At 31.5% G+C, this 27,874-nt stretch overlaps 1 protein-coding gene across 3 annotated transcripts in view; it reads right to left on the bottom strand.

Moving 5' to 3' along the window:
- Positions 1 to 2,064: 2,064 nt before the first annotated feature.
- LOC130900864 (putative inorganic phosphate cotransporter) overlaps positions 2,065 to 27,874 on the bottom strand; it is a 30,929-nt gene continuing 5,119 nt past the window's right edge. For 2 of the 3 annotated variants that reach the window (XM_057811779.1, XM_057811778.1), the window contains exons 2-9: positions 13,884 to 13,973; positions 11,985 to 12,124; positions 8,067 to 8,379; positions 6,938 to 7,158; positions 5,469 to 5,618; positions 2,804 to 2,936; positions 2,502 to 2,749; positions 2,065 to 2,350 (exon numbers count right to left, since the gene is read on the bottom strand). In XM_057811779.1, the coding sequence (XP_057667762.1) occupies positions 2,168 to 2,350; positions 2,502 to 2,749; positions 2,804 to 2,936; positions 5,469 to 5,618; positions 6,938 to 7,158; positions 8,067 to 8,379; positions 11,985 to 12,124; positions 13,884 to 13,962 (1,467 nt within the window). In that variant the 5' untranslated portion in view covers positions 13,963 to 13,973 and the 3' untranslated portion in view covers positions 2,065 to 2,167. Of the gene's footprint in view, positions 2,351 to 2,501; positions 2,750 to 2,803; positions 2,937 to 5,468; positions 5,619 to 6,937; positions 7,159 to 8,066; positions 8,380 to 11,984; positions 12,125 to 13,883; positions 13,974 to 16,203; positions 16,456 to 27,874 lie in introns of those variants that run through there. The other variant, XM_057811777.1, reaches the window with a different exon arrangement.

Below are 27,874 nucleotides of genomic sequence, written 5' to 3' on the forward strand. Positions count from 1 at the left end.
GTCGTCTTTAATGAGGTTACTTGTTAATGATAATGTTCATTAGTTGAGATGTCGTTATTAAATGACTTTTCAGATTAGTGAGTGTTGGAATTTTATGTTAACAATAATTTGGAATTTTTTATGGTTCACAATAATCAAAATTACCGCAGACTTGTCTTGGAAATGTGTGACTAACATTTTTTAAATATTTATCGAACCAATTTTATAAATTAACGTTATTCATGGATATAAGCTTCCTTTAATATCTCTACAAGTTTGAAACAGAGCATTTGAACTAGATCTTCATCGGTATCCAAACTATTAGATCCTGCCAATTAGATTCTATAGCCCTTATAGCCCTCTATAGCCCCTAAAATTATAGTTAATAAAACTTAAAAACACGCTTCTTTGCAGAAGAATCAAATTACTGATGAGAGTAGGGTGCTTTCTATAATAATTTTAAATTAATTCTGCGTTTTATGATGATTACATATAAGTCTGATTCCCAGTTCGGATATGTCATAGAAAGCAACTAATGCTTTTATAGTGGTGACATATTTAGTTTGATTATTGCTAAAAGTGTGCTTTTTAGTTTTTTCAAACTATAATTTATTTTTACTTTTTTATATAACTAATTCTAAAAGCGTATTTCTTAAGGTACATTCCACTAAGCACTCACAACCACGATCTCTCTCGTTTCACTTAGTCCAGATCGTTATAATTGTTAACTCAAGTGGAATGGCTTGCGAGGCGTTTTGAACGTTAAGACGAATATTAAAAAATGGCAAAACAGAAGAAATAAAGCGAAAGCTTTAAGAGGTTATGTTTTAATTTGTAGGCTATTGAATTTTTTAGTGGAGTGCTTAGCTGATTTACATTAAAGTAAAATCAAAATATATTCTGCGGCGATAATAAAATATTTGGTGGCGCGTTACAAGAATGCGTTAAAAGTATTCATAAAATCCTATACCGCTTCAAATAATGAGATATATTCTCATGTTTGCAATTTGCGTTGCTTGAGTTTTGAAAATTCCGCCAATTCTCCCGCTCACTTCGACCCACTTCTTGACAAGGGTCGTCGGGAACGTTAGTCATGACGTTCTTACCGCGAGCTTAACCATCGTAGTTGCTATGTGGAACGCCCAAAAGAGTATTTTAGGCGCCCTGAACGCTTAGTGGAATGCACCATTTGCATACAATGTTGTAACAAAACTGGATAGTTGTTCAATTGTATGTTCGTCAAACCCAGTAGGAGCAGTTTGAAACACAATGACACTCTAAAATTATATAACTGCGCATTCATACATGTAAAGGCAAAATTATGCGGAAAAGAAGAATAATCTCCATTTAGCTTTTATTTACACAATCTGTGTAAATAAAAAATTGTCCGTTTGCTTTAAACTTTTGTTTCCGATAATGTGACCTATACACGAATTTCATATTTATCACACTCAACACTATTTAATATAAAAAGTACCACGTCGTCAAAAAGCAAAGTTAGAAAATTAAAAAAATGTAAAGCAAGACCGATATTACTTATTAGGCACCCTCTTTACAACCCGCCCTATAGAATGTAATTATTCTGCTTTGTCAAATTGCAGTATTTGATAATGAGTTTAGATGTACATATACTTACCAAGTTGGAATTTTGGAACCGTTGGTGATATTCATATTGAACAAATTATTTACACCACCACTACACCAACACTCACAATTACACTGTCTAATACGCGTTTCGATAACCAAGTTATCGTCTTCAGAGACTGAAGGTAAACTAAAACCTAATAACTTGACTTGCCTGTCATATCTTCTGGTTTTTTTATTAGTGAGAAAATAAGTATTAAAAATCAGTATTAAACAGGTAAATCAAATTATTAGGTTTCAGTTCACCCTCTTACTCTGGAAACGATAGGGAAACGCGCGTCAGACAGTGTAATTGTTTGAGTGTTGGTGTAGTGGTAGTGTAAACAGTGTATTCAGTACGCACATATACTTAACAAGTCTATGAAGTATATATATCCGACTTTACTAGAAGGATTCTTCAAAACATGGATATTTGGAAACCAAGCAAATTGAAACAAATAATTGAAATTCGACAATATATATTGAACTATGTACAGATATTTACAATTTACATATTTTAGATGTATATATAAGTACAATTAAGAGCAAAAATTTTTAAATTAATTTATAATTTTGTACATAAGCAAGTTATCCTTGCAAAAATACTAGGGAAACAACTATTCTCTTCCTTTTCTTCATCATTCCATGGTTGAACTTTACCAGATGCAAAAATTATGAAAAAAATAGCTGATACTACGTATACACATGCTGCTATGATGAAAATTGTCCTCCATAGTGCCTTCTCTTCCTAAGAAATGAAATTATATAGTAAAAGATCAGACATTGTTCATCATACCCTAATAACAACTTCTGACACGATTAGTGCCTAGAAACTGTAGCTTTCAAAGCGTATAAGAAATGATATGAAAAATACATTTCTATTTTTCTTTCTAGCTTACCTCATTTGATCCAACAACAAATTGTACAACTAATGGTGCTATAATGGAGAAAATATTGGAAGATCCATTACCGATACCCATAAGTACACCAGAAAATCTGGGTGAAAGGTCCACTGGATTTATTTGGAATCCGGTGAAGCAAGCCGCATTTACGCCGACTGCTATTATCAACATCATTACTGAAAGTACTGATTGATTCTCTGGTAAATATCCTAATACTACTAGAGCTATAGCTGGTACAATTAATCCTTAAACAAAAATATTGTGAAGTGAAAAAATCTATTTGCTTCTAATAAACTTACCAATTGAGTTAAATAGTTTCCTTGCGTTTTCTAGAGAAATAAAGTTTCGATTTATAAGAAAATCTGATAACGCTCCAAAGACAAAACTTAAAATAAATGATGCTAAGTACGGAGCAGCTGACAATATACTGTTCTGAAATAGAAAGAATATTATCATTAGAATTTTGTTCGCATTTTTTTTATATTTCATGCAATAATTGTCCAGTTTTTGAAAAAATGGTTGATCCAAGCGACACCAGAGACGCCTAATGTACTTGGATCAACCTTCCCAGATGTACCGTTGGCACCACTGAGTTTTTGGCGGTCTAAGAATTTCTTATCATTTCAAACAGCTCTACCAAACATTCAACAAGTGTTTTATGGTGGTATTGAACTTTAGTTTGTGAAGCTTTCCTGAACATAAGGTGAGTTAAATCAACTAAATAGTTTATTTTGGTATATATATATATATATATATATATATATATATATATATATATATATATATATATATATATATATATATATATATATATATATATATATATATATAATGAGAATGGTCTATAATTTGTTGTTTTTGTTTAATTTATTTAATTGAAATTAAAAAAACCTTGAAGGCACTTCACCAGAAAAACGGTGTTTATTCGCCCACCTAGTTTTCTTGTTTAATCTCCATTAAATTACCATTTTTGATTAGTGTAATGCTAATTTTACCTATGAAAATTATGAGTCTTAGTATAACCATTCTACGTTTTCCTATCTACATTACAAATAGAACAAAATGATACTGGAAGGGAGAGTACTAGTGAAGATGAGGACGAATATTCGGTGCATGACTCTAGTCTTTCCTCGATCAAACATCGGCGGATCGACGGATCATGAAGAAGAAGATTGTAGACTAACTCTTTCCTCTAGCTAACGTATGTAACCAGATAGCATCATATGCAATGTTGGCGATTTCCTTGCTGTTGAACTTAAAATAAAGAAATCAGTGGCACATTACATGGCAAAAATATTAAGCTTTTGGATTGATGGGGACATTGGAGTTAAATTCTTGCGAAAATCTGACGCGCAGACATTGTTCTCAAATCTGATACTCCACAAGAAAGAAGAGAAGTTTTTCATTTTTTCCAAATATTTCTGAAGTGTGTATTACAGTGTTTATTAAGATTAAAATTTTTTCTTTGAAAATATTCACTAAATAAAGTAAATTTAATTTTGTATTCTCTTCAATCCTGGTCCTTCCAACATGCCAGACTGTAAAATTGCTCACACGGGGAATATGAACCTATAAACATAGGAAAATGGTAGGGAAAGGGCAAAATTACCCCTATCATGGCGATGACTTTGCCCACCCACTTTTTAATTTTTAGTAACAAGCTATAATGATGTAATAGAAACAATATTAATTCAGTAGATTCAGATCATAGTCGCACAAATGGGATGATTTTTTTTCTGGACAATTCATCTACAAATATTCAGAATTTGATTGTAAACTTTAAAAATGGGCAAAGTCACATCGATTGACGATTCAAAGAAACTTTGTTTAGAATAGCAGCGTACCGAGAAATGTGGTTTGGGGGGTTTTAGGAAAACAAAATATCCTGTCATATAATAACCCAAAATTAGTGTCGCTAGTCCATAAGCGCTGAGAAACGCGGAGCTCTCAATACACGTTGAAAACTTTCTGAACTAGTCTAGTTTTTTAGGACGATTTGAACTGATTAACTATATACTATAATAGAGTTGTCCGAGTCCGATACGTACAAAAACTGGATGAAAAGCATTTAAATGTTTGAAATTCTGGTCCCGAATGAATGTAAGGTTAATATATTTAATGTTTCATATATCTTAGACCCTTATATATATATATATATATATATATATATATATATATATATATATTGATAAATTGCCACAATTCAGCAAAAAAATATATTTATTGTTATAACTATGAATATTTGTGTCAAGATTTATAGAATATAGAAAAAGCGATTATACATTTGGTGGTTTAATCAGACGGTTTTTCGGTAGGTCTAAGTTCGGAGAAAGAAAGGAAAAAGGCATTAATTTTCTTCAAATATTGCACGTTAATATTGGTAATTTTATGAAAATACACGTTTCGACACCTATTGTTATACTTGCAAGCTACAAGTGCACTGATTTGATGTGCACGCGAACCAGAGTACATCGAACGTCACTCTAGACTGCGGCGGTGATGGATTCAAGGGATTGATCAATAAAATCTAATATTTCGATGTGCAGTTAACGAAGATATCGCGACTAGCTCAGCGGAAAGTGAACGGCTCACGTTACACATAATCAGCATCTTGCGATTTAGTTTTTTTTTGAGAAATTATTGATCGTTTTATAAATGAAAAAAATTCTTAAAATAATTATAGGACAGAATTTATTTGTTTTTTTAAGAGGAGGCGGTGAATTTTGGGTAGACGTGCACATGTGCACTTACTGCGGATATGATCCTTCCTTGAACCATCCAACAATAGTAATCACTTTTTGAGGATTATTATTTTTAACTCGTTACTCGTAATTGTGTCGATCCATTCATTATATTTAGCTGTCCCAAACGCTCCACCAATCAAGGTGATACGGCAACCAGAAAACTAATTCGTTACACGTAATTTGATCAATTTAAAGTGATTTATAAATAATAGTTACTTACCGAATGCATATCAAAGTTCATAATTTTATTCAAGTAATTAGGAATTTCTGTAAGTAATGTAGAATAGCCCCAATTTTGCCCAAACATAGCAACAATAAATGCCCACACCGGGAGTGAAGTAAATATGTCCTTCCATGGCGTTGGAAATACCTAAAAACCAATTTTATGTAAAAACTTTTGAATCTTTAATTAATTTTTTTCAGATAAATATACGAGAAATTTTTTAAGTTTAGCAAGCATTGTAAATTTCATACTTTTAACTTATACCAGAATTATTACTCATTCACTGGTTAAACACTCATTATGAACTATATTGGTATGAAGAAAATATTTCTAAATTTATCGAAACGTTATATTAAGAGTTATGAATGTTGAAAAAAAAAGTGAAAACACACTTAAAATGCATTAAAAAAATGAAATTATTGACATGAATATTGGTACATAGTAAAAATAAACGCTGATGTTGACAAAATTAACTATTGCCTTTTGGGTTTAGATTAGATTTAAAAAAATACAATTTGGTATTCAGTTATTTGCGATTGCGAGGGTGTTGATTTTTTTGCTCACGAGTATTAGGTTATAATAGATCACCGTTTTGGTAATTTGATTATATTTTCACTGAATTTGTTGTTTTCTGTATCATATTTTTATCACTTTGAATTTAATCGAAAATTTACTTTATCATTTATTCACATCTTTCTGCTGAAAAGTCTTAAATGGTATTAATTTTGTTTATTTTGAAAATATTTTGGATAATGCCTTGGCAATCGTTGAACAATCTTTTGATACCGATAAAAGTAGTGTTTAACTCGACCAGGGAGCAACAAAATGATTATAAAATATAAAATACATGAGATATTTAAAATGAAAAATGGGAGGACACTATGAAAATATGCAGAAATGCTAAATTTGTTAATATTTATATGATTTTAAGTTTATGACAGAAGGAAATCGATAACCGTTAAAGTAAGTTTTGAAAAGATACACAAAACAATGTGATAAAATTACATCAAACGTTGAATAAAAAAAGAATCAAAGGAAAATAGGATAGAATAGAAATTTAAAAGATTTTGAGCTCTGATAGAAGGAAACGGATAAATGTTAAAGTGAGTCTTTGAAAAAACTCGAAATGTACAAAAATCATCAAGCGAGATGAAATTACATCAACAATGAACGAAAATCAAAGTTTTATCGACAAATGACACAAAAATTATCTAAAGAGCGTATACTTACAAAACATGAAAGAAATGATAGGGTAAAATAATCGATAAGATGGAAAGGAAACAATGAAAATGGTTTGAACATATATTCATGTTACATCAGTCTTTTTAATTTGAAAAGGTAGTTCTTCATAATTTTTCACTACATTTGAATATTAGTCTTGGTTGTGAAATCCAATAAAATTAGATTGTTTCCTCTTATTCGTATTTATTGCAAAAAGGGACTAAGAACAATATTTATTCACTTGCCTTTTCATTTGCTTTTACACTGAGACTCTTTTCAATATATTCTCTTTCTGCTAGGGATATCTGTGAATGAGTTGCTGGAGTATTGGCGGATAATATGATCCAAGCTAACATCCACACATATCCCAATCCACCGAATAGATAAAAAGCTGAGGGCCATCCTATCCACGAAGAAGACAAAGCTCCACTTACTATTAAAGATACAATTGTTCCAAAAGAAGGTCCTGAAGGAAATAATTTAACTGTTAGTTATTTTAAGCAGATGTCAAAACTTCTTTTTATATACAAATGATTGATATTTTACAATTGATAGATGTATAGGAACGAATTTATAAGACTAAATCATCTAGCAATACAGCTTACAATTTTAAATTGTATAATTATTAATTTTATGTCAAAAGAGCACATCACCACATAGAGTGGATATTGCATCGTCGTAATGCCTTTCTCTCTCTTGCTATATCAATGAGGAATAGGTCGGTGCGTTGTCGTGGCGCAAGAACTAGCTTGTCTAGGTTAGAGAACGTGATTACTCAGTCGCACTATGAAAGATGCCATGAATATTTAAAAAAACTATCAACATTGCCTTTGGACATATTTACTTCTGTTGAATATTTCTCGCCCATTGTTACCTATCATGGATTTTCTTTTGCGGGTATTGGGGACGTACACAAATATCCAGGGATTACCTATCTCATCCATGCCGTCTGCCGTCACTCTGAACAACGCCTAACAAATCGCTTTCTGTATATATTTTTGTTCTTATGCGAGAGCTTTTGCACTATTTTTACGCAAATGTTCCGCATGTTCAAATCCTTGTATAACATTTTGCAGGCGGACTTTTTTATTTATATTCAACTCTTTAGATAACGTACAAAAAGTAAGGTACCGGTTAAATGTCACCAAACGCTGGACATTCCCATCGGTACAAAGGTTAACTCAAGCTCCTTTAAGTCACTCATTTTAACAATGTTACTTAAACAGCTTACGTACGAAACACGACTCAAACCTGCTATAGACTTCAGGTTTGACGAAAAACGTAACGCAGTTTTCCCATTTTCCGAAGTATAACTAAGTTTCCCGAAGATAGATGTCTCGTAATTAGGAAAAAAATTGTTGAAATATATAATACCTGCAAATGCTATCGTGCCAAGTGTAGATCTTTCTTCTAAAGGTGCCCATTGACCTAAAATATTATGGACGGAAGGAAAGAAGAAACCTTGAGATAATCCTTGCACAACTCTACATCCCATGACCCCATATGATCCTGCAGCTTCTGCCATAAAAGGGATGATTATGCATGCTGTAGAATTGATACCCATGGCGATAAATGCCAACCACTTAGTACCATATAGTTTTCCCAGTTGTCCCGCAAATATTTGTAGACATATATAACCCCAGTAAAAAGAAGATAACACAATGCTTTTGTTGGTCCAGTTGTAAGTCTATAAATAAATCGAGTTTTTAGCATAGTATATTTAGAATGTAGAAAGTTTGGATTTCGGTTTTTTCAAAATATTATTGTTAATAATAAGTGCATGTGATGATTGGTCCAGCCATACCTCGTCGATCGCATGTAGATACAATATTTACTCACCTCTATTCTGAATATTAAATTTATTTATTTTTTTTTAGCGAAGTCAACAGCGATACATTAGTCGTAGATTTTTACTTACCAGTAATAGACTAAATAAAAACATGGTAAAAGTAGCATAATTAGAAATAAAAGAGATACTGAATATGATACTGAAGAACCTGGAGAAGCGCCAGAAGATTGAAAGTGGGAATAATTGCACCAATATACGGGAAAGGTGACACAAGAAACTGTAACAATTATAAAAGAATCACATAACTAAATATATCCAGTAAGATATTAACGAGAATAATAAAGAAAAGACGAATTAGAAAGAACCATTGCCAACAAGGATTTGGAGAAAACAGAGGAACAACAAACTTCATCATTAGACAAATAGCAGAGAAAGCAATAAAACAAAAAACTGAGAGATGCACATGTGTTTTTTAGATCTTGAAAAAACAATGTCAGACAGATTCAAAATAAATGACATGAAAAATCCTAGAATACAGAGAAATAGAGAAAAAACTATTAAATGGAGTAAGAACTTTGTATAAACAGATAAAAAGGTTTCTTATAGTTACACAAGAGATTGAATGATGTTCAAAACAAAACAAGAGTGTATACTAAGCCCATTATTGTTTACCGTAGTCTCGAGTAAAATAATAAAAAAAAGACAGTAATGTTGGCGGAAGACAAGAATACTTGAACTCAAATAGTTTACAGATATAATATATATGAAAATAATCGAATACAAAACTAAGATTATAAGACAGAAGAATTGAAAATAGGGCAAGTTAAAAGTTTTAAATACATTGGCATGAGAGTACCACAAGATGAAAAATGGATGATATTTTCGATAAAAATAGAAAATGAACCAGATAAATAAAATAACGAATAAAATAATAAGATAAAATTGGCACTTCAAACAAATTCAAAATAATACCGAAAAAGGACAACAAAGATGGTTTGTTCACATCATGAGAAATGAAATGAAGTGAAGAGGAAGTCTGAGAAGGAGTAGAAAAACAAAATAAAGATGGCAGGGATAATAATCCATAATTACAAATTTCCCATTTGCAGCTTCAGCACACACTGTATAATTGAATATTAAGGATTTTCTTTTTAATTATAAATAATATTTTTGTAAAACTTGAAATATATGTGTAATAAACTTAAAACTCTATAGTCCACTACGGCCGAGTCAAGCTCTTAGCTTTTAACATCGTTCTCTTCACACACATTACGTCGTGCTGAAAAGTCATGAATTATGTATTCACATTATATGTGAATGACATATTTCGACTGTGATGAAATATTTTTGATTTTAGTTAAGGTACAGAAGAGATCCATTTAATAGGTTTTTAGACATTAAGTTTTTTAAAATCTTCACTGAAAATTGAACTTGACGTTCAGAAACTGTTCGGAGCTAAAGTCTATTTATAGAAGAAAAATAGTGAACCAAAACAATGATCAGTGCATGATTATCACGTGAACATCTACGCGAAACAGGGCGCGGCATTGTTATTGGTCCAAATCACAGGCACCATTATACACCACAAATGAAAATCCGCGTGGAAGGGGACAGTGCCGCATTGATGCAAAAGCCGCTAGATTAGGTGTATAACAGGGACGGTATCGTATTCGTGGCGTTAACAAGTCCTCTAGTAGTGGATTTCTATAGTTTTGTGGTATTTGATGATCTTCTCTTGGATAACTTCTTGTTCAGTGGTCACTCCCAGGTCCACGTGAATGGTGTGATTTTTTACATACCATACTAGTTGACGGTGTATTTTAAATTTTTGTATTTGGAAGCGCAACCCTACAGCTCTATTCCATGTCCATATAGCCTTGATGGCAGATTTGTAGATAAGGACTTTTGTTTTCAAGCGAGACTTTGTATTTCTTCATATTAACCAATGTAGTTCTCTTGCTTTTATATCAAGTTGTTTTCTTTTTTTTGTGATGTGTTGTTTCCAGTTAAGTGTTTTGTCTAGGTGGATTCCTAAGTATTTGGCACTATCTGCTTGTGGTATTTCCGTATTGTTTAAGATAATTGGCAGAAATTTACCCTTACGTAGCGTGAATGTTACAATTACTTTATTTGGTCTCATTAACTTTAATCCTAAAATCCTAAAAAGGTTGAAACCAAAATATAAACAATAAACATTGTCGATTTGCACGTTGAGCCCCTTATTATACCTAGATATTGACGACAGTGGAAGGTCAATGTCATCTGATAAGAAATAAGGAAATGAGATCAAAAATGAAAATTTTATTTTAATGTTTCAATACACATATATTTAAATTTTAAATGAATGTGTTCCATACTTTGGTCGTTCGCTTAGTATCTCTTACTTCACGTTTACATTGTATATTTTTGTGATAGTAATTGTGTATAATTTATATTATTACTCTGCTCTATAGAACCGTAAATTATTTCTTAAATGCGTTCCTGTTACATGCTCGGCTTTCAACTTTGATCACGTGCACTATGCGTGAATATGTTTTGATTTACTATTTTTCTTCTATAAATAGAGTATAGGATCTTGAATCAGCTGATAGGTGATCTATATAATTGATTGTTTCCAAAAAGCGCTTATGAGGAAAGAAGTTCTAAATCTAAAAAAGCTACTCTATTGAAGATTGAAAAACAGTAAAAGAAACAGATGAATAATTATAAACAAAGAATCTACTCGAAATTAAATATTTGCCAGAAAATCCCATCTCTGCCTCTGCCTACAGTAATTATTGAGTAGGGTGAATTGCTTTTTCACCACTTTATACATAAGTAGATCAAAGGTCCATTGAAAGAATTTTCTACGGGCCCTGCGCTTACTTAATCCATCACTTGTAAGAAGTGCATATTGATTTGAGTAGTATAAGCAAACCGATAGAGAACACAGACTATAATATAAAAATGGATGGAAAAGACAAAAAAAACTGATAATAAAGAGCTACTACGCGGTCATGTAGATTATGAGCAAAACCAAAGAAACCTTCAAGAGATATAGGCGTTAGTATTCAGTTCGATTATTTTGTGACAGTAGCTTCTGTTCTTTCCTCACTTTTTTTATAGATATCTATAGAAAAAATTGCGTAATTTATTAATTTAATAAAGAAATTCATAATCTTAATAATAATGCGAAATATTCAAAGGAGACGTCAATACACACCGACTGTTAAAATGTTTGAAAAGTCTAGATAACATTGTTTCCAATGATTGTTTCATATTTTCATTGTTATCATATAAAAATATCTAAAACAAAAGAAATTAATAATTTTAAACACTTACGATAAAATTTATCGAAGTAATAATTATGACGATTCATGTAAACGTTTCTGAAATGACTTTGCCTCTTCAATGTCTCTATTAAATATTCAAAAATAGAAATAATCTGACACTGCCTAATCATGTAAAAAATATCTTAATGAAATCCATGAGTATTTGAATAATTTTGTATGATTGACACTTACAGGTACCATGGGATTAAGTGATGTGGTGTTATCGGTCATTGCAACAATACCAACTGATAAGTTTACTCGCATCGCATAACCAAATGCCAGCATTGTGAATAGTAAGACAATCTGTACATGTCGCATTCCCAAAATAGGTCCTAAAACATGTATACAATAGTCCATCATTCTAGAACAGAACATTTGTAAATAAAAATATTTTTGTGAAAGAGATAAAAAAATATTAATGTCAATGCTTGATGTAAGATGTATTGTCAGAAGAACGCATTATGAAAACGTAAACTCATTCGTCAACAATATGTTTCTTTTTTCTAAATTAATTTTTCGTTTTTCTATCACAATTCCACAAAAATTCAACCCGTTTGATGTTGTCTTCGAGACATATTTCTTGGGTTATTTGTACTTAAAAATGGTAACCGTTTCCAAAATATTTTCTGACGAATACCTCTTCTTTCTTGTTTTTATCTAATCGTTTTCGATTCAAATAAGTAAAATACTCAAAAAGTCAAATGGGAATCCAATGGAATAGTGTACTTTTTTTTAAATATATTGCGACGTTTTATGGATATTTACACTAGTGGATAGGTAAGTTGTTAAAAGTGTACATTTAAATTCCTATGATTCGTATTTTTTTTCAGTACTACTTTCCTAAGCTGATCAATAGATGGTATGACTTATTTACGCTGTAAAATGGGGCGAATAAAAACTGTTTTGGACTAAAAAGTGAAAACCAAATTCAGATTTCCGGTTTGCTTCTTTCAAAATATTTTTCAAACAGTTTTAGTCCCTTGGTAATAGTACTTGAAGGTTTTTTTTGATTGGTCACCATCATATGGGTCAGATATGAAACATGTTATCGTCTATATCTCGCAAGGAGTAGTCAGAGGACTCGTTTACGCAGAATAGCATCAATGATTTTATTTATATTTTACTTCTACTCGGTTAACTCCATTCACATCGATCATTTCGCAATGATTTGAAAGCATATTTACTGGAAAACGCCTTCTACTCCATAAATAACTTTTATTCTAATAATAAAATATTTAAATGCGACTAGTTTTATGTTGTTATTCATTTTTAATACAAATTATTACTTATTTTAGAATTTCCATACAGTTGATTTTCACATATGTATTTACAAAGGTAATTTTGTTATTCATTGTAATTTTCTTGTGTATACTTTATTTGTATTTATAGTTATTTGTATGTTTGTTTTTCAGTTTTTTTCAAGCTTTGTAAAAAATTTTTTGACAATGAAGCATTTCTCTATATATTCTCCTCAATTAGTGGCGGGTCAAAATCTTTTACAGAGACTCTGTTCCCTTATTGAATTCAAATTTTGACCTTTTTGATTAATCAGTTAGTCTTAACTACAGTCTCAATCTGTTAGGAGAGGGGAACTTGCCTTAAATCTACCCGGCCCAAATCTCTGTTCCCTATCACCCCACTATTTGAAAACGTCGTCATGACATGGAAAATTCTACCATGCTTAGTAATAAAGAAAAATTAAGTTCAGAAACAATCAAAATGTTAGTTCGTTTTGACGTTGCTTAACAAGAAGCTAATAGTGTTACCAACAGGTCAACATTATTTCATTATTTTTCCCTGCTATAAATATTATACTCATAGGCAACTAAATTTTCCTAAGAGAAACTATGCTTGTTCCTCGTTTTTAAAATATTGAAAATTCCTAAAAGTTTTGTTTATAATCACCCCACTGTCCCTTTTTGTGCTACTATGTCTGACATAACTCTAATCTTCTGTCCGTACAAATAGATAAACTTACCATATAACATATCTTTCGATAATATAGGGAGGAATTATATGCTAAACGTTTTAAAGCTCATGGAAGAAAACTATAGTATGGAGAAATGATAATATTTGTATATAAAGTTTTACCTTTATTAATGATTTTTTCTGCATTATGCGCACCGCTCTGTTCCATTGAGTTTGCGAATACAAGTGATGTTTCTTTCATATTAGTGCTTCCTACAATTAGAAAAGTTATTTAATATATTTTCATACCACAGGTTGATCGGTATCTAAAATCATGTCGATGTTGAGCCTCAACCAAACTTGATGAACGTTACCCCGGGACCAAAAATTCTTTTTTGTCTTTTTATACACCATAAAGGGTGTGGATCCAAAGAAAAATAAATTTATTGGAAATGAATAGTGTGAAAATATGATGTTTTGTGCGTGGTCTATAGGCCCGCTCTGGTCCGATGGAAAGTTTACCGCTAAAGCTTTCCCCAAAGCCCAGAGGAGTTCGTACACAAAAAACATATTTTGCACTTTTCATTCGAAATAAATCTTTTTATTATATTTCTTTTAAGGTACATCCTATTTGCACTAAAAAAAACATAATTTTATTTGCTTTTTTATCTCGATGATTTATGCTTTTATGTAAAGTGTACAAAAATGTGCGATGTGATTTGAAAAATATTATATGATATCAACGTTACGTGAATGTAGCACAAATAAAACTCAAAAATTTTAATCAAATATCATTCGAATTATACTGAAGAAAACAGAAAAATATGTAAAGTTTTTGTTTTACAATGGAGTTGAGGATCATGCAAATGGACCAAGTATAGGGTAATGTTTCAGTTACTCAGGACGGTTCAAGCAAACTGTAAAACACATTTAAATACGGTCCCTTTGGTCGAAGAGAACGTTTAAAATAAAATAGATCGTGCAATTCATAGAACCGCTCTGAAGTTATAACAGTCGCAATTTTTAATTGAAGGTTTCTTGAAAATTGGGTGAAAGTTATTAAAGGCTCAATGAAGCAATGACATGTCCGTTCAAGCGATCAATCAGGGAAATATATTATTATTACTAAGTATGGAGAGTCATTGTCGCTCCTGATTGCCGGAGTAATACCTTTCCAGTCCCTTCGAGGGCTCTCACTCTCACACATGGAGATTCCCAAGGTTTGCGGATTACGTTGAAGCAGGGCTCTTTTGAAAATTGAATGAAAGGAGAGTCATTGTCGCTCCTGATTGCCGGAGTAATACCTTTCCAGTCCCTTCGAGGGCTCTCATTCTCACACATGGAGATTCCCAAGGTTTGCGGATTACGTTGAAGCAGGGCTCTTCTATTACAATTTTTCTCCGTGACTTTTGCATTTTACTATTACAAAGAACCGTGAGTGGCTGTGTTTGTATTGTATCTATGATAAATGGCACCGTGTTTTCTGTGGTCACATCTATCATCTTTGCCTTCTCTCTTCTTAGTTCTAATTTTTTCCGTCAGCCAATTTAAGAAATTATACTACCTTTGAAGGTTTTGGCCTATTTACAATCATATTTCTCTAGCCATGCCTCTTTTTTTTGTCTGATAGCTTAAAGTTTTTACAAATCCGCAAGGAAGGTTGGATCCTGTCAACGCTTGAGTGGTGTCAAAAGTGGTTAGGTCATCGGCAACTCCATTGCTCAAAAGTCCCCTATAACAATAGCTCCAGAGCAGATCTACCGATTAAAATTAGCTTCATATACAATGTGGTTGTTATGTTGCTTGCTTTGTTGTAACTCCCTCTTTGCAGTAAATGTCACCATCTAAAAGCAAATTGATCTCATTTTGGTCAGATGCTTTTTGAGTCGGGAGGTTCAATTTCTTGTCAAATAGATACATATCCTGTCGGGGGTATCACGAAATTTCCTCCGTAGAGAGTTCCTTCGGCCTTTTGTCTCAATTAGCGCCAATTTTTATAGCGCTGCCGTAACGTAAGTTAGTCTGTGCTTGAGGATAACCTCGATATCACATCAACACAGAGGTTTCAGCTGTCTTCAAAAACCCACCGTAGCAACAAAATGGTTGCGTGCACCTCCTTTTCGAATGGTTTGATGTCCAGGAAAACTCCTAGATATTTGGATTTCTTATTATACTCGGGGGTTGTCGGGTTGTAGTTGTTATCCTATTTTGATCATCGTATTTACACAACAATCTCATTCGTCTTAGAATTGACTAACAGACATTCGAGGCTGTCGGAGTTAACTAAGTTGCAAAGAAATAAAAATAAAATTTCAAATTTCATACTTATCTTAAATTAAATATCCTTAGCTTTTATTATTATGACGATAAAAACAGTTTTTTTGTTCGCTGAATGTAAATTTAAATAATTAATGAATAAAAATTTCACACTAGCGAAACAAAACCCATCATAAGCAATTATTATTTGTTAATAACAATTTAAAGTATTTTCTGGGATACTTACTTTGTTCAATATCAGTCATAGTATAGCATTCTGCCTTTTCTTTCCTTTCACCACTTAGCATAAAACAAGATTGGATCAGTTTTATAATTGAATGAATTGAAAATGATTAAATGTGTGCTGATAAGATTATAATCTTTTTTTATTATTTTCAATATGTCAATTATTGCAAATAACTCGTTTTCTATGGGTAGAGCATTAAATACTCTATAACTTTTGGTTCAAAAATTTTTTCATACGGTGAATCGTTTCTGAGATAGAGGACAGAGCGCGCGCGGTTAGAAACCCGTTTGAAATCAAATAATTTGCCTTTTTTATTAATGACTACATTATATTTAAATATTTTTTTCAGTAACGAACTTATCTATTAATTCAAAAAGACTTGTTATACTTTCTGTCATTGAATAATCACTAAGGAAATACTTTAATTACATTTTAATTGTATTCTCGATTATGCTAATTACATTGGATTGCAAACCTTATTAGCAGTTTATAATGCTCCAAAATCTGTGAACAGTATCGATCATTTCCGCTATGCACAATACGTCAAGTTAACAAAGCTCAATAAACCTGTGCAGTAAACAAGTCTCTCACCAACAAGCGGAGCTGCTCACCAAAATTTGAATCATGTTTATTACCAAGTTCAAACTTGGTTAGGACATGATGTGGAACCCCAGGGATGGGATTGGACAATGCGTAACGGTTTCCTAGAACCTGTCACGACAATCTTACCACCTGCTCCAGATGAATTACTAAACATCTATAAATGCAAGAGTGGTTGTGGTTCAAGATGTGGATACAGGAAAGCGGGGTAGCAGTGTTTGTCCATTACACTGGCTTGTGGCCAGTGTAATGGACAAGCTTGTCTTAACGCTGTAGCATATGAAACTGATATTAATGAAGACAGGACCTTTGATCCAGAAATCATGGAAGAATTGGAAACAAATGTCATTGAAGATGATAACGACCTTGTAATTTTAGAGCTGCGGGAAGACGACGACGATGAAGAAGAAGAAAATTGAAATTAGAGCTTATTCTCCTTATAATTGTTTTTTTGATGTTAACAATCACAAATGTATCGAATGACATTTTTTAATAAAAATTAATTACATTTTTATTTCTATTAATAATAATTATTATAAATAAGATTTGAATTCTACTATGATTAAAATTTTTCTCTTTACTATTTTGAAACTACACGGGCAGGTAAGTGCTATTAAATGAATTTATACTTGATTGGAAATTAATAATTAAGCAAAAAATGTATATAAATAATGTAATTGTTGATAAAAAATTATTTATAATTATATATGGTACTACCGGTTGATTTCAAACGGGACTCTAGCCGAGCGCGCTCTGCCCTCGTATCTTTAGGTTTATGGTTATTTTTTCTATTTAAAATATACAAACAACACTTGCCTAAATGATTTTTGTGACAAAGTTCAAAAAGTTATTTTCATAATGCTGGCACCTGCCAAATCATAAAAAATATTAAAAGAGCCCTAATTTCTTCTCAGGTGGCATATTTTGTGAAAAGTTATTGAATTGTCAGGTGTTTATGAGAAGAAAGATTCTATAGGGAGTTTTGTATATTCTCTCATTTCGTTTACATTCAAGTTTTGAAATTAATGGTCCTGAATAGTTGAGAAATTTTTTACGACAAAGTGACAGTTGCAATATTCCTCCTGGTATGTTTTGTTATATTTGTGGAGAATTTACAGCAGCCACAAACCAAACCATTTTCTGAAAATTTGAAAAAGGTTTATTCCATATAATTTTGTGTTGTAATTGCTCATTTGTGCTGTGTCAGCTGCAGCGTGTCATTACAGTTCAGTGGATGAAAGGAAAGACAAAAGATGTATGCTTTTTGCAGTTCCAATTGTGTGGTGAGACTGAAAGTTATCAAAAAAAAGCATAAGATCGAATCTGCCACTGTTCCTCACAATAAAGACTGGCAAAGAAACTCCGAGGAACAGTCTAACGATCCAACATCAACTCATCACTCATCAAAATATAAGCTGTTAAAAAGATGACATTTCAAAACATCTGTTGCCTTGGGACAATGAAAGAAACCTACAAAAATATGCACCTCCTTTTACATTAAATAAACTGCAACCGCTACTTTGAGGGTTTACGGAATATTGCTATTTTTTGATATTTGTACGATATTCTTGTGAATGAGCAGTATGTGAATCACATTTGGTCGAAGAATCCGAAATTCAAAGGGAATCTTAAAATGTTAAGTTAAATGTACTTTAATCTTCGCTTGACATTAAACTTGGACTGATGAATCACTTTGGTCAAGCTATGACAAAGTGAGTGAATGATACAAATACCTAAGACAAGTCTTTCCCAAATTATGTGACGCGAAGTTAAAGGAGAGTATTTTTATTAGACCACAAACTAAAAAGTTGCTAAGGGGACATTTTGGATGCAAACTGCGGACTGATTCTCATAAATTTTGTTTGTCTGCCGAATGTCTTTGGAAATTTATTTTCTTCACTCCAATTTATAATTTTCTTTTTAATTTTGGAGCAATATAAAGGTTTCCTCTAATATAGGTGACAACTGCGGGTTTTTGAAGAAAGATATGAAACGTCATAAAAAGAAAAAACAAAATGTATCACAAATAAATATTTTTTTTTGTTTCTTTTATTGAATGTATTTGTGCAAACAATATTCATTTTTATGTGGAAATTAGAATAGTTCCTTTAATCAATTATTGTGGCTAAAATGAGCTTTATAATCAGAATAAAATACCAGGATCAAAAAAATACCTATATCCATTTTAAGAAGTGTTTTAAGATGGGATTTGAGGTACCGGAAAATTACACGTGATTGCGGAATCACTCACCAACAAACAAACAATGAGGAAAAATGAATAAGAGAATGTGAAAATTTATAGTTTTGATAAACAAGTGGTGAAATAATTGTATTTGATTATGATCATACTCATGATGTTATCCTTTAACTATTAGGCAATATCCTAAATGCAATCGAAATCCGTTTTGTATATTTTTGATGACGAAATTGATAAGAACTTGTTTTTTAATCGTACTTTTAGCTCCTCAACATATATCAGATTCGCCTTATTTTTCTTTTCAAACACCCCTATAAAAATATTTCAAAATTATCAAGATCTAGCGATCTCGGTAGCAATTCAAAAAGTCACTTTCTATCGAGGCAATCGAATCATTATGAATTGGACGGCATTATACGCCGTTATTTAGACAGATGCATTTAATTGTTGTCCTACTTGAAATCATCATTATACCTAGTTAACTTGCTACAACTGAATATTAAATTATAAAACGTGAATAGACGAGTAAAATGTACCTGCCTGTAAGGGAGCTTGGTTTAAACAGGGTACCAGATGTGAATTGAGCCCTTTTTGTACCCCATTCGTCTATTAGAACTCTTTTATCTGACGCAACGAACTATCCTTGACGATTTGGTTATTGCCATCCGTTTATTCAGTTTTTTGATTTAAAACCACATGCTGACAAAACTTGATGCAATGTTTCTAAGCTGGTATAATTGTATTCTGGATAATTTGCCACCTTTTGATATATTACTTCTAATGTCACAACCCTGTTTTACTTATATAAACTATAAATTGTCCTACGTATAGTCTTGAGTAGCGTTGTCAACTAATTCCAGTTTTCTTTACATGTTCTTCGGTTTTCTGAATGATCCACAGCAACCCCTTTCGTGACTACTCGATAAATGGAAAATTTCTTTTCTTTAGTTAATTCAGCAATTTTTATTATGATTGCATTATCAGATTGCCGAATATTTTCCTTTTTTAAACATTCGAATATATGTGTTTGTATACCTAAATCTTTATTATAAAATTCATACCTGTCTTTATTCTCACTACACTGTGTAATTTCATTGTCTTCATTCGTCTATGGTGTAAAGAACACCATATTTCTATTTATTTAAATAAATTTATGAGTTAAATAAATCTCACCAAGCCACGCCCCTGCTTATCGCAGACTGTCTAGCAGGAATATTTCAAAAAAATTGTGTACATTCGACTTTTGATAGCCACGGCCAATAGAAATGCATTTATGTTCAAGATTTTTTCTTCGGTAAACTAGTGGAGAAGATGAGTCCACGGGGACTGATGGTTTGTTAGATGTTTATCGAATTTTATACGAGGAGTAAACATTATTTTTCATTTCTCAATTTGGTATAAGTGCGATGCATATTTATGAAATATTGATTGTTTCTCGCATAACTGTCTTCTGCAATATTTATTGGAAGAACTATACGCCCACCAGCGTATCAACCAGATATTTATGTTTAGAATGTTAACAAGGCTAAGAACCAAATTAACCAATTGTGGCAATGATTCTTGCAAGAGTTCCAAATACTTTAGTTAATTGGGTGTTTCATGTACCACTTTACATATGCTATAAAAATAGTCATGACAGGGTTACCATTCAACAAATTTTGACACATTGTATACATTATTATTGTGTGTAAAAAATCACCATTGACAATACTGTGTCCCAGGATATTTCAAAAAAGTTGATATTTGAACTATTAAAATTATTCTAAATTGCAGAGTTATATTCTATGATGCAATCAATCCGACTCCATTATTCACGCAAACATGAATTTTATTGAAATTATTTGTCTTAATTTCACACAGTATATAGTAAGAATAATCCATATTGTTTTATTGACGTCTGTGGATTCATTAAAATTATATTGTTAACTGTAACTTCAATTAGCTACCTACATAATTTTAGAATGACTCATAAAAAGTAATCCAATACAGATCTTTCAGTTAATTTGTAAGAAATTCCCTGTAACGTTTATTATTTAAAACAGATAACTAGTATCGTCTTTTATTTATACGAGGCGTATGCGAAAAGTTTAGATAGTTTATGTTTACAGTAAAATAAACTATCTTTAGTACCACGCAAAATTCAACTAAGTACTCAGTCGATTTTAGCAAGTTTCGCATTTCTATGTTATGTTTATGAGCTTATTCAGTATCGGTGTTCTAAATTTTTGGTAGAAAGATATGCAAAAAAGGTTTTTATACATTTATATTCCACTTTATGTGATATCTACATTTAGATTGAAAAATATTAGGACGATAATATTTTATTGTTTTCGACCAACGAAATTTTTTAAACTAAATGAACTTTAATTAAACAGTTCTAAAAAATAAGAAGAATATTTTATTGACGTTTCGACTATTTTTCAGGTTTTCAAACTTCTCTTTGTGAATTTCTAAAGTTCATTCTCATTTTTTTAACACACTTCTTCTGATAGTGTAATGTAATGTAAATAAGACTGTTTAAAACACACCAGCTGGCGTCAAAAACATAACCTTAGAATGCGAACTTTTGATGTTGGAACTTCAACGGTAAATTAAATTTTTCATGACTACCTTCATGTAAAAAAAATTGTACTTCGTTGGGCGTCACATACTTCTAACGATTTCCAAATACAAAGTAAAAATTAAGCGTGAAAAGTTAGAAATGTTAAATAATGGTGGACATTGTATTCTTTTCAAAATAATAACAGATAACATGGATATAATTTCTACCCACCATATGAGTCGTATGAATTCAGAAACACCAACGAAAAAGCAAAAGGTTGTTAGAAAAGTTATATGCGTAGTTTTCTTTTGTAGTACAGAATTGAAGATGAACGGACAGCTACAAGTTACATCAAACTGGTACATTACAAAATGTCCACCTGCTGCTCTTCAGTCTGTCAGTATTTACGGATCTGGTTATTCTTTAACCTAAAGAGACATCTACGTAATCGACGTTTAACGATAAATAAAATATATGGCGAAATTCATCAATTTTTTAAGTGTATGCTAAAATATGAAGTATATAGCATCACCTATCACCCAATACAGTTAGAAGTATTTTGGAGATTACCCATTCAAGATAAGATTTAATCTTTCATTGTTCTTATTCGACGTGATTTTAATTCCAATTTGAATGTACCACATTAAATGACAATGCTGTGATTGTGTGAAATAATCTCAAAACACATCGATTTCAGTTTACTATTTTTCAAAAGAATAATTGATGATAAAGGGTGAATAAACTTAGAGTATTGACGTCAGTTTATTGCTGAACTGATAGCTATAATGTATAAAATTTGTACGGGGCGGACAGAGACTCAAAAGTTCTTAATGCCAATGTATCACTTTGTTTTCGAATTTATTTTATGTTTTTCCATTGCATTCATCAAGTGCATGTTTATTTATGTTTTCATTAAAATATATTAAGTCGGTTTATTTATTAAATCATTACCCAAAACATTTACGACATTGATAAGGTCGATAATATAATATTATTTTTACTGATTATATCTGTTTAAATCCGTTAATTATAAAATTTCAACATAATTTTCGGAATAATTTTATTATTATTTTATTATTTCGCCATATATTTTATCCTCCGTCGTTAAACGTCGATTACGTAGATGTATCTTTATTAAAGAATAACCAGATATCACACAATGTCAATCCAGGTGAATAGTACCAGTACCAGTTTGATGTAACTTGTAGCTGTCCGTTCATCTTCAATTCTGTACTACAAAAGAAAACTACGCATATAACTTTTTTAACAACCTTTTGCTTTTTCGTTGGTGTTTGTGAATTCATACGACTCATATGGTGGGTAGAAATTAAAAATACCTCATCCACTCTCAAGATCTCAATGACTTAATAAGAGACTTAAATCTTCCAAAAAGTAATGTCGAGTTACTAGCATCGCGGTTAAAACAATGGAATTTAATTACATCTGATGTTCGAATATCCCGTCAAAAAAAACGTCATGAAGAATTTTCTTTTTTCTTCAATAAGGAAGATGGCTTCTGTTTTTGTCATGACGTGAAAGTTCTATTTGAAGAAGGCGGTATTCCATGTCATACATATGAATGGCGTATTTTTATTGATAGTTGAACTAAAAGCTTCAAACCTGTTCTACTACACATTGGGAACAAATTTCCATCGATTCCATTAGCACATTCCGTACATCTCAAAGAAAATCACGACAGTATTAAAAAGCTATTAACTGTAATTAAATATATGGAATACAAGTGTTTTGGGCATTTCAAGATGGTGTGTATTTTGACAGGAATGCAAGCTGGTTATACTAGACCCTCCTGTTATCTATGCCTGTGGGGTAGTAGAAATAATGCAGCTCACTACCGACAAAAACATTGGCCTACTGTACTGAGCCAAGAAGTAGGAAAATATAATGTTAAACGGGAAGCAATTGTCGATCTCAAAAATAATATTAAAAATAATAAAATATTTGAAATTTTTTTTCCAAAACGCGAAAATTAAAGTTGGAATCTTTGTTGGTCCTCAAATTATGAATTGTGTTATTTCTGTAAAGTTACTCAGCAATGAAGAAAGAAAAGCCTGGATCAGTTTTAAGGCAGTAGTAGTAGTAGGTTTTCTTGGAAACCATAAAGCTGAAAAGTACGAAGAGCTGATCACTGACATGATCACGAATTTTTCTATCATGGGATGTAGAATTTCTCTAAAAATACACATGTTACTTCCTCATCTAGATAAATTTAATGATAATATGGGAGCTAATTCGGTAGAACAAGGGGAACGCTTCCATCAAGACATATTGGAATTTGAAAGACTTTACCAAGGCCAATATACTGAAAGCATGATGGGAGACTATGTTTGGGGGTTGATAAGAGAAACTTCTACCGAACATGACAGAAAGTTAAAAAAATCATTTTTAAATTACTCAACTCCATTTTAAAACTGTTGATTATTGATATGTTTTAAGAAATAATCTCTTTGTATTTCCATTCATTTTATATTTATAAATACAAATTCAAAAGTATTTTTTGTTCTAATTCTTATTTCTAGGTATAAAGCAATAAAAATAAATAACGTACGAGTATAATACGTGCGCAAAAATGTTGTAGACCAGCGTAACAGCATCTGTTTTATTGTTATCGAGGTTGATTTTATTACATTGTTTTATGGACTAGCTTTTGCATTATTTTCCATTGTTTACGATTTAATTCAAGAAGTAATTGATTTTTAAAGTGTTTGTACTTATTAACTGCTTTTAATAATACTGCCTTGTATTATTTCATTTGCAGTTTTGTATTAAAAAATCTTAAAAATAAGGCGTATAGAATTGTGGTAAGAAGTAAAATCCTTTGTTTGGTTTGTTTGATGCTTTTTTGAGCATAAGCGTAGCTTTCAAGTCAGTTTAATCGTACAACCGAATAGTCTTAATTGCTCCCAACATAATTAGTAATTCAAGCACAAACGAAGACAGGAAACTATTTTTATACATTAATAATTCTTCACTGGTTTTTATTTCGACCATTTTGAACATAAGATTCTCCAAATTTTTTCTTTAATGAAGCAATTTTCAATTTCAACGAAAGAAATCGAAATATATTAATTATTACCGTAAATTTGAATAAACCAGTTAGTGTGCATATTAGCAAGGTATTCTGTAGAATATCTGGCTCTCAGTTAGAGAGGAAAAAATTAATTCAACTCTAACATCAACTAGATAATCTACAGAATACCTAGCTATGGGAACTAGCGACCATGCATACCAAATTCTAAAAAACTGGTTCTTGTTTGAAACAAACATCTCAATTAGTTGTAGATAATTATTCAATATAATTTCTGAGACTTCAAAACAAAGGACTAAAGAAATTAAACAAAAAAAAGGTTACTTCATTGATAAAATATAACAGATCAAATCAACAAAACACAAAAATAGTGACACCAAGCTGTTTATTCTTTTAAGAAACTACCACAAAACTGGAAGAAAATGTTGTATATACAGGGTGTTTCTAAATGCATATGACAAAGTTCAGGAAGTGATTGCTCGTATTAAATTAAGATGGATCTTTCCTATAACAACATTTCCTCAGCCAACCTTTTTCTGAGATATTATCCTTAAAAGGTGGTGACTAAAATTGAGTTTTTATTTTTTTTTTTTTCGAAAATTTCCGTTATGCTAGAAACTTGATATTCTGTAATTTTCGTTCACGGGAAAACGACTAACCACGAGTATTTTTTCAATATTATTTAAATATTCAATATAATATAACATGGGGATGAAATTAGCAACCCCTAGTTTAATATCAAAACTTTCAAAATGAAGTTGTATGTAATAAAATTATAACTTAAAATCGTTGTTTCATTTAAAGATATCAAAAACAAGGCAGAGGTAGTAATTTCCAGCATTTATTATGAATCGTATTACATTTTACTGTTTTCCACTCAATTGATTTAAAAAATTATAAATGATGGTATTATTTTTTTCTCTGCAGCTATTGGTTTTGGAAAAAAGTTTTAAGAATAAAAAATATTTTCAAATGAAACAAGAATTTTAAGTTATAATTTCATTTCTTAAAACTCTTAAAAAAAAGTTTTGATATGAAATAAAGTAAGGGTTGATAATTCCACCCCGTATAATGTAACATAAATATTGAAAAAAATACCCGGCGTCAGTCGTTTGTGAGGGCACGAAAATTACAGAACTTCATGTTTTTGGCGTTACTGACATTTTAGAAAAAAAAATAATAACTCAACTTAACTCACCACCTTTTTAGGATGATGTCTCGGAAAAGGGGTGGACTGAGGAAATTTCGTTATAGGAAAAACCCATCTTAATTTCATACAAGAAATTCCCTCTTGAATTATATCGCATGAATTAAGAAATTAGTTTTAAAACGTTTTTCGACTTGTTTCGATATCCTCTTTATTTTTATATCATCCACTATTGTATAATTTTCACCAATAATTTCTCGAATGCGGTTTTTAGTTTTTCATTTCTAATATTGTCTACCTACGGCTCGTCATTTCGAGAATGCACAATATGTTCTTTTAGCTCCCATACTTTGCCTCCTAGTAAAATGCTTTTTATTTATCTGCCCATAAACGCTGTTTAGCATTGATTTTGCTCTTCTCCCTGAATATTTTTGTCTACCAGCAATCCATCTCTAATAATCTTTGTAACCAAATATTTGCATTATTCGTGTTGACTTCTATTCCTCCTTTCGATAAGCTTCCTTATCATATATTCTAAACCATCAAGGTCTTGTCTTCATCTGCGAAAATTAGTTTATAAATGGTGCTGTTATTAAGTGAGCTAATGATGCATTTAAGTTACCAATATAACAGTTTTTATCTTAAATATATAGGAGGTTTGGAGAATAAGCAACATCCCTATTTCAATTCCTTGTTTGTATAGGAACCGCTGTGGAATGTATATCTCATATTCATTTTTAAATGGGGGTTCTTATGAATTTCCTGTACGGATGATTTTTGTTTACAGGGATTGCGATAGTTTCACCAATGGTACGCTATATTTTGTAGGTCTACAAATAATTGTGGACTTCGTTACCATTTTTTACAGAATATATGTAAGACAAAATAGGTGGTGAAGTAGGTACCGATTTTCCTGCTCAAAATCCAACTTTTCTTCGGCTTGGTTCTATTCTGATCCTAAGTACTTTATCGTATATTTTGCTTATTGAAACCGTTGATTCAAAACCTTCTTTTCCACTATCAAGTATCTTGAACATCGCTTGGTTAGACATCAGTGCTGCTGATTCAATCCTTGACGTCTTCTCGATTTTGTTATAGGTTCAGATATCAGTTATCTGTTGTCAGTTTTATCACAACTTAAATATTTTATAAGGTACCGCAGTAAATGTCCTCTAATGTTGTCTTTCCCTACTCAAATTCCCATTAAGGTATGACTGACAACAGCACGTTTTAAAGTCACGTCGTTCGATTTGCATTCAAACACAAAATTCTGTTGCCTTGAGAAAGCTTGTACTGAAGAGATCGAATTCAATAGGAGTACGAGTGTTCTACCTACAACTACAAGAGGATTGTTTTAGAAACTTGTTTTGTCTTATATTTATACAGCAATATACTCGTACATTGGTTCGTGCTGGATATATCCCCTGTGCCAATCGCACAAAAAAATAAACTACAATCAACCAGAGATGGTTGAAAGATATGTAGATGCAAATAATGAATCTAGTGAAAAATACTACGTAAAACTAAATGTATTCACTAAGAAAACTCAATGAAGCGAAGAAACGAGTCAAAAAAATTGAGAAAAGCGATTGAGAAAAATATACCTATAATAGTCTCAACCAGATTTTACAGAACCTATACTTTGAGTAAAATATGAAATCTACCAAGTATAAGTGGATGATAATAAGTGGCGTACGAAAAAAGGCATAAACAGCTCCACAGAAAGAGTGTTACTAGTTTACTTCGAAACTAAATCCAAAATGGAGAAGTCTTAAACACTTTGGTCGACTTATCCAAAACTAAAAGGCACCCTAATGGTAAATAACGACGTAGACATCAGTAAATACTCGAAAATAAATCAGTTGTCTATCTAAAATCTAAAACATTTGCAAGTGAAGAAATTAATAAGTTTCTGTTGAAAGTTCCAGACAATCATTACCTCATGCATAAGGTACGACAGCAAAAAATTTTAATGTGAGCTAGGATATTATATATAAAATGAAGTGTAACGATATTAATAATACCGGAAATATTTTAATTATCACAGTACCTGATACAAAAACTCATGTTCAACTTCTGTTACGTTATTTACTGTTATTGATGAAATATCTGACCATAGATTAAACTTGGTAAACATTT

This window comes from Diorhabda carinulata, chromosome X (genome assembly GCF_026250575.1).
Source record: "Diorhabda carinulata isolate Delta chromosome X, icDioCari1.1, whole genome shotgun sequence".
Taxonomy (NCBI): domain Eukaryota; kingdom Metazoa; phylum Arthropoda; class Insecta; order Coleoptera; family Chrysomelidae; genus Diorhabda; species Diorhabda carinulata.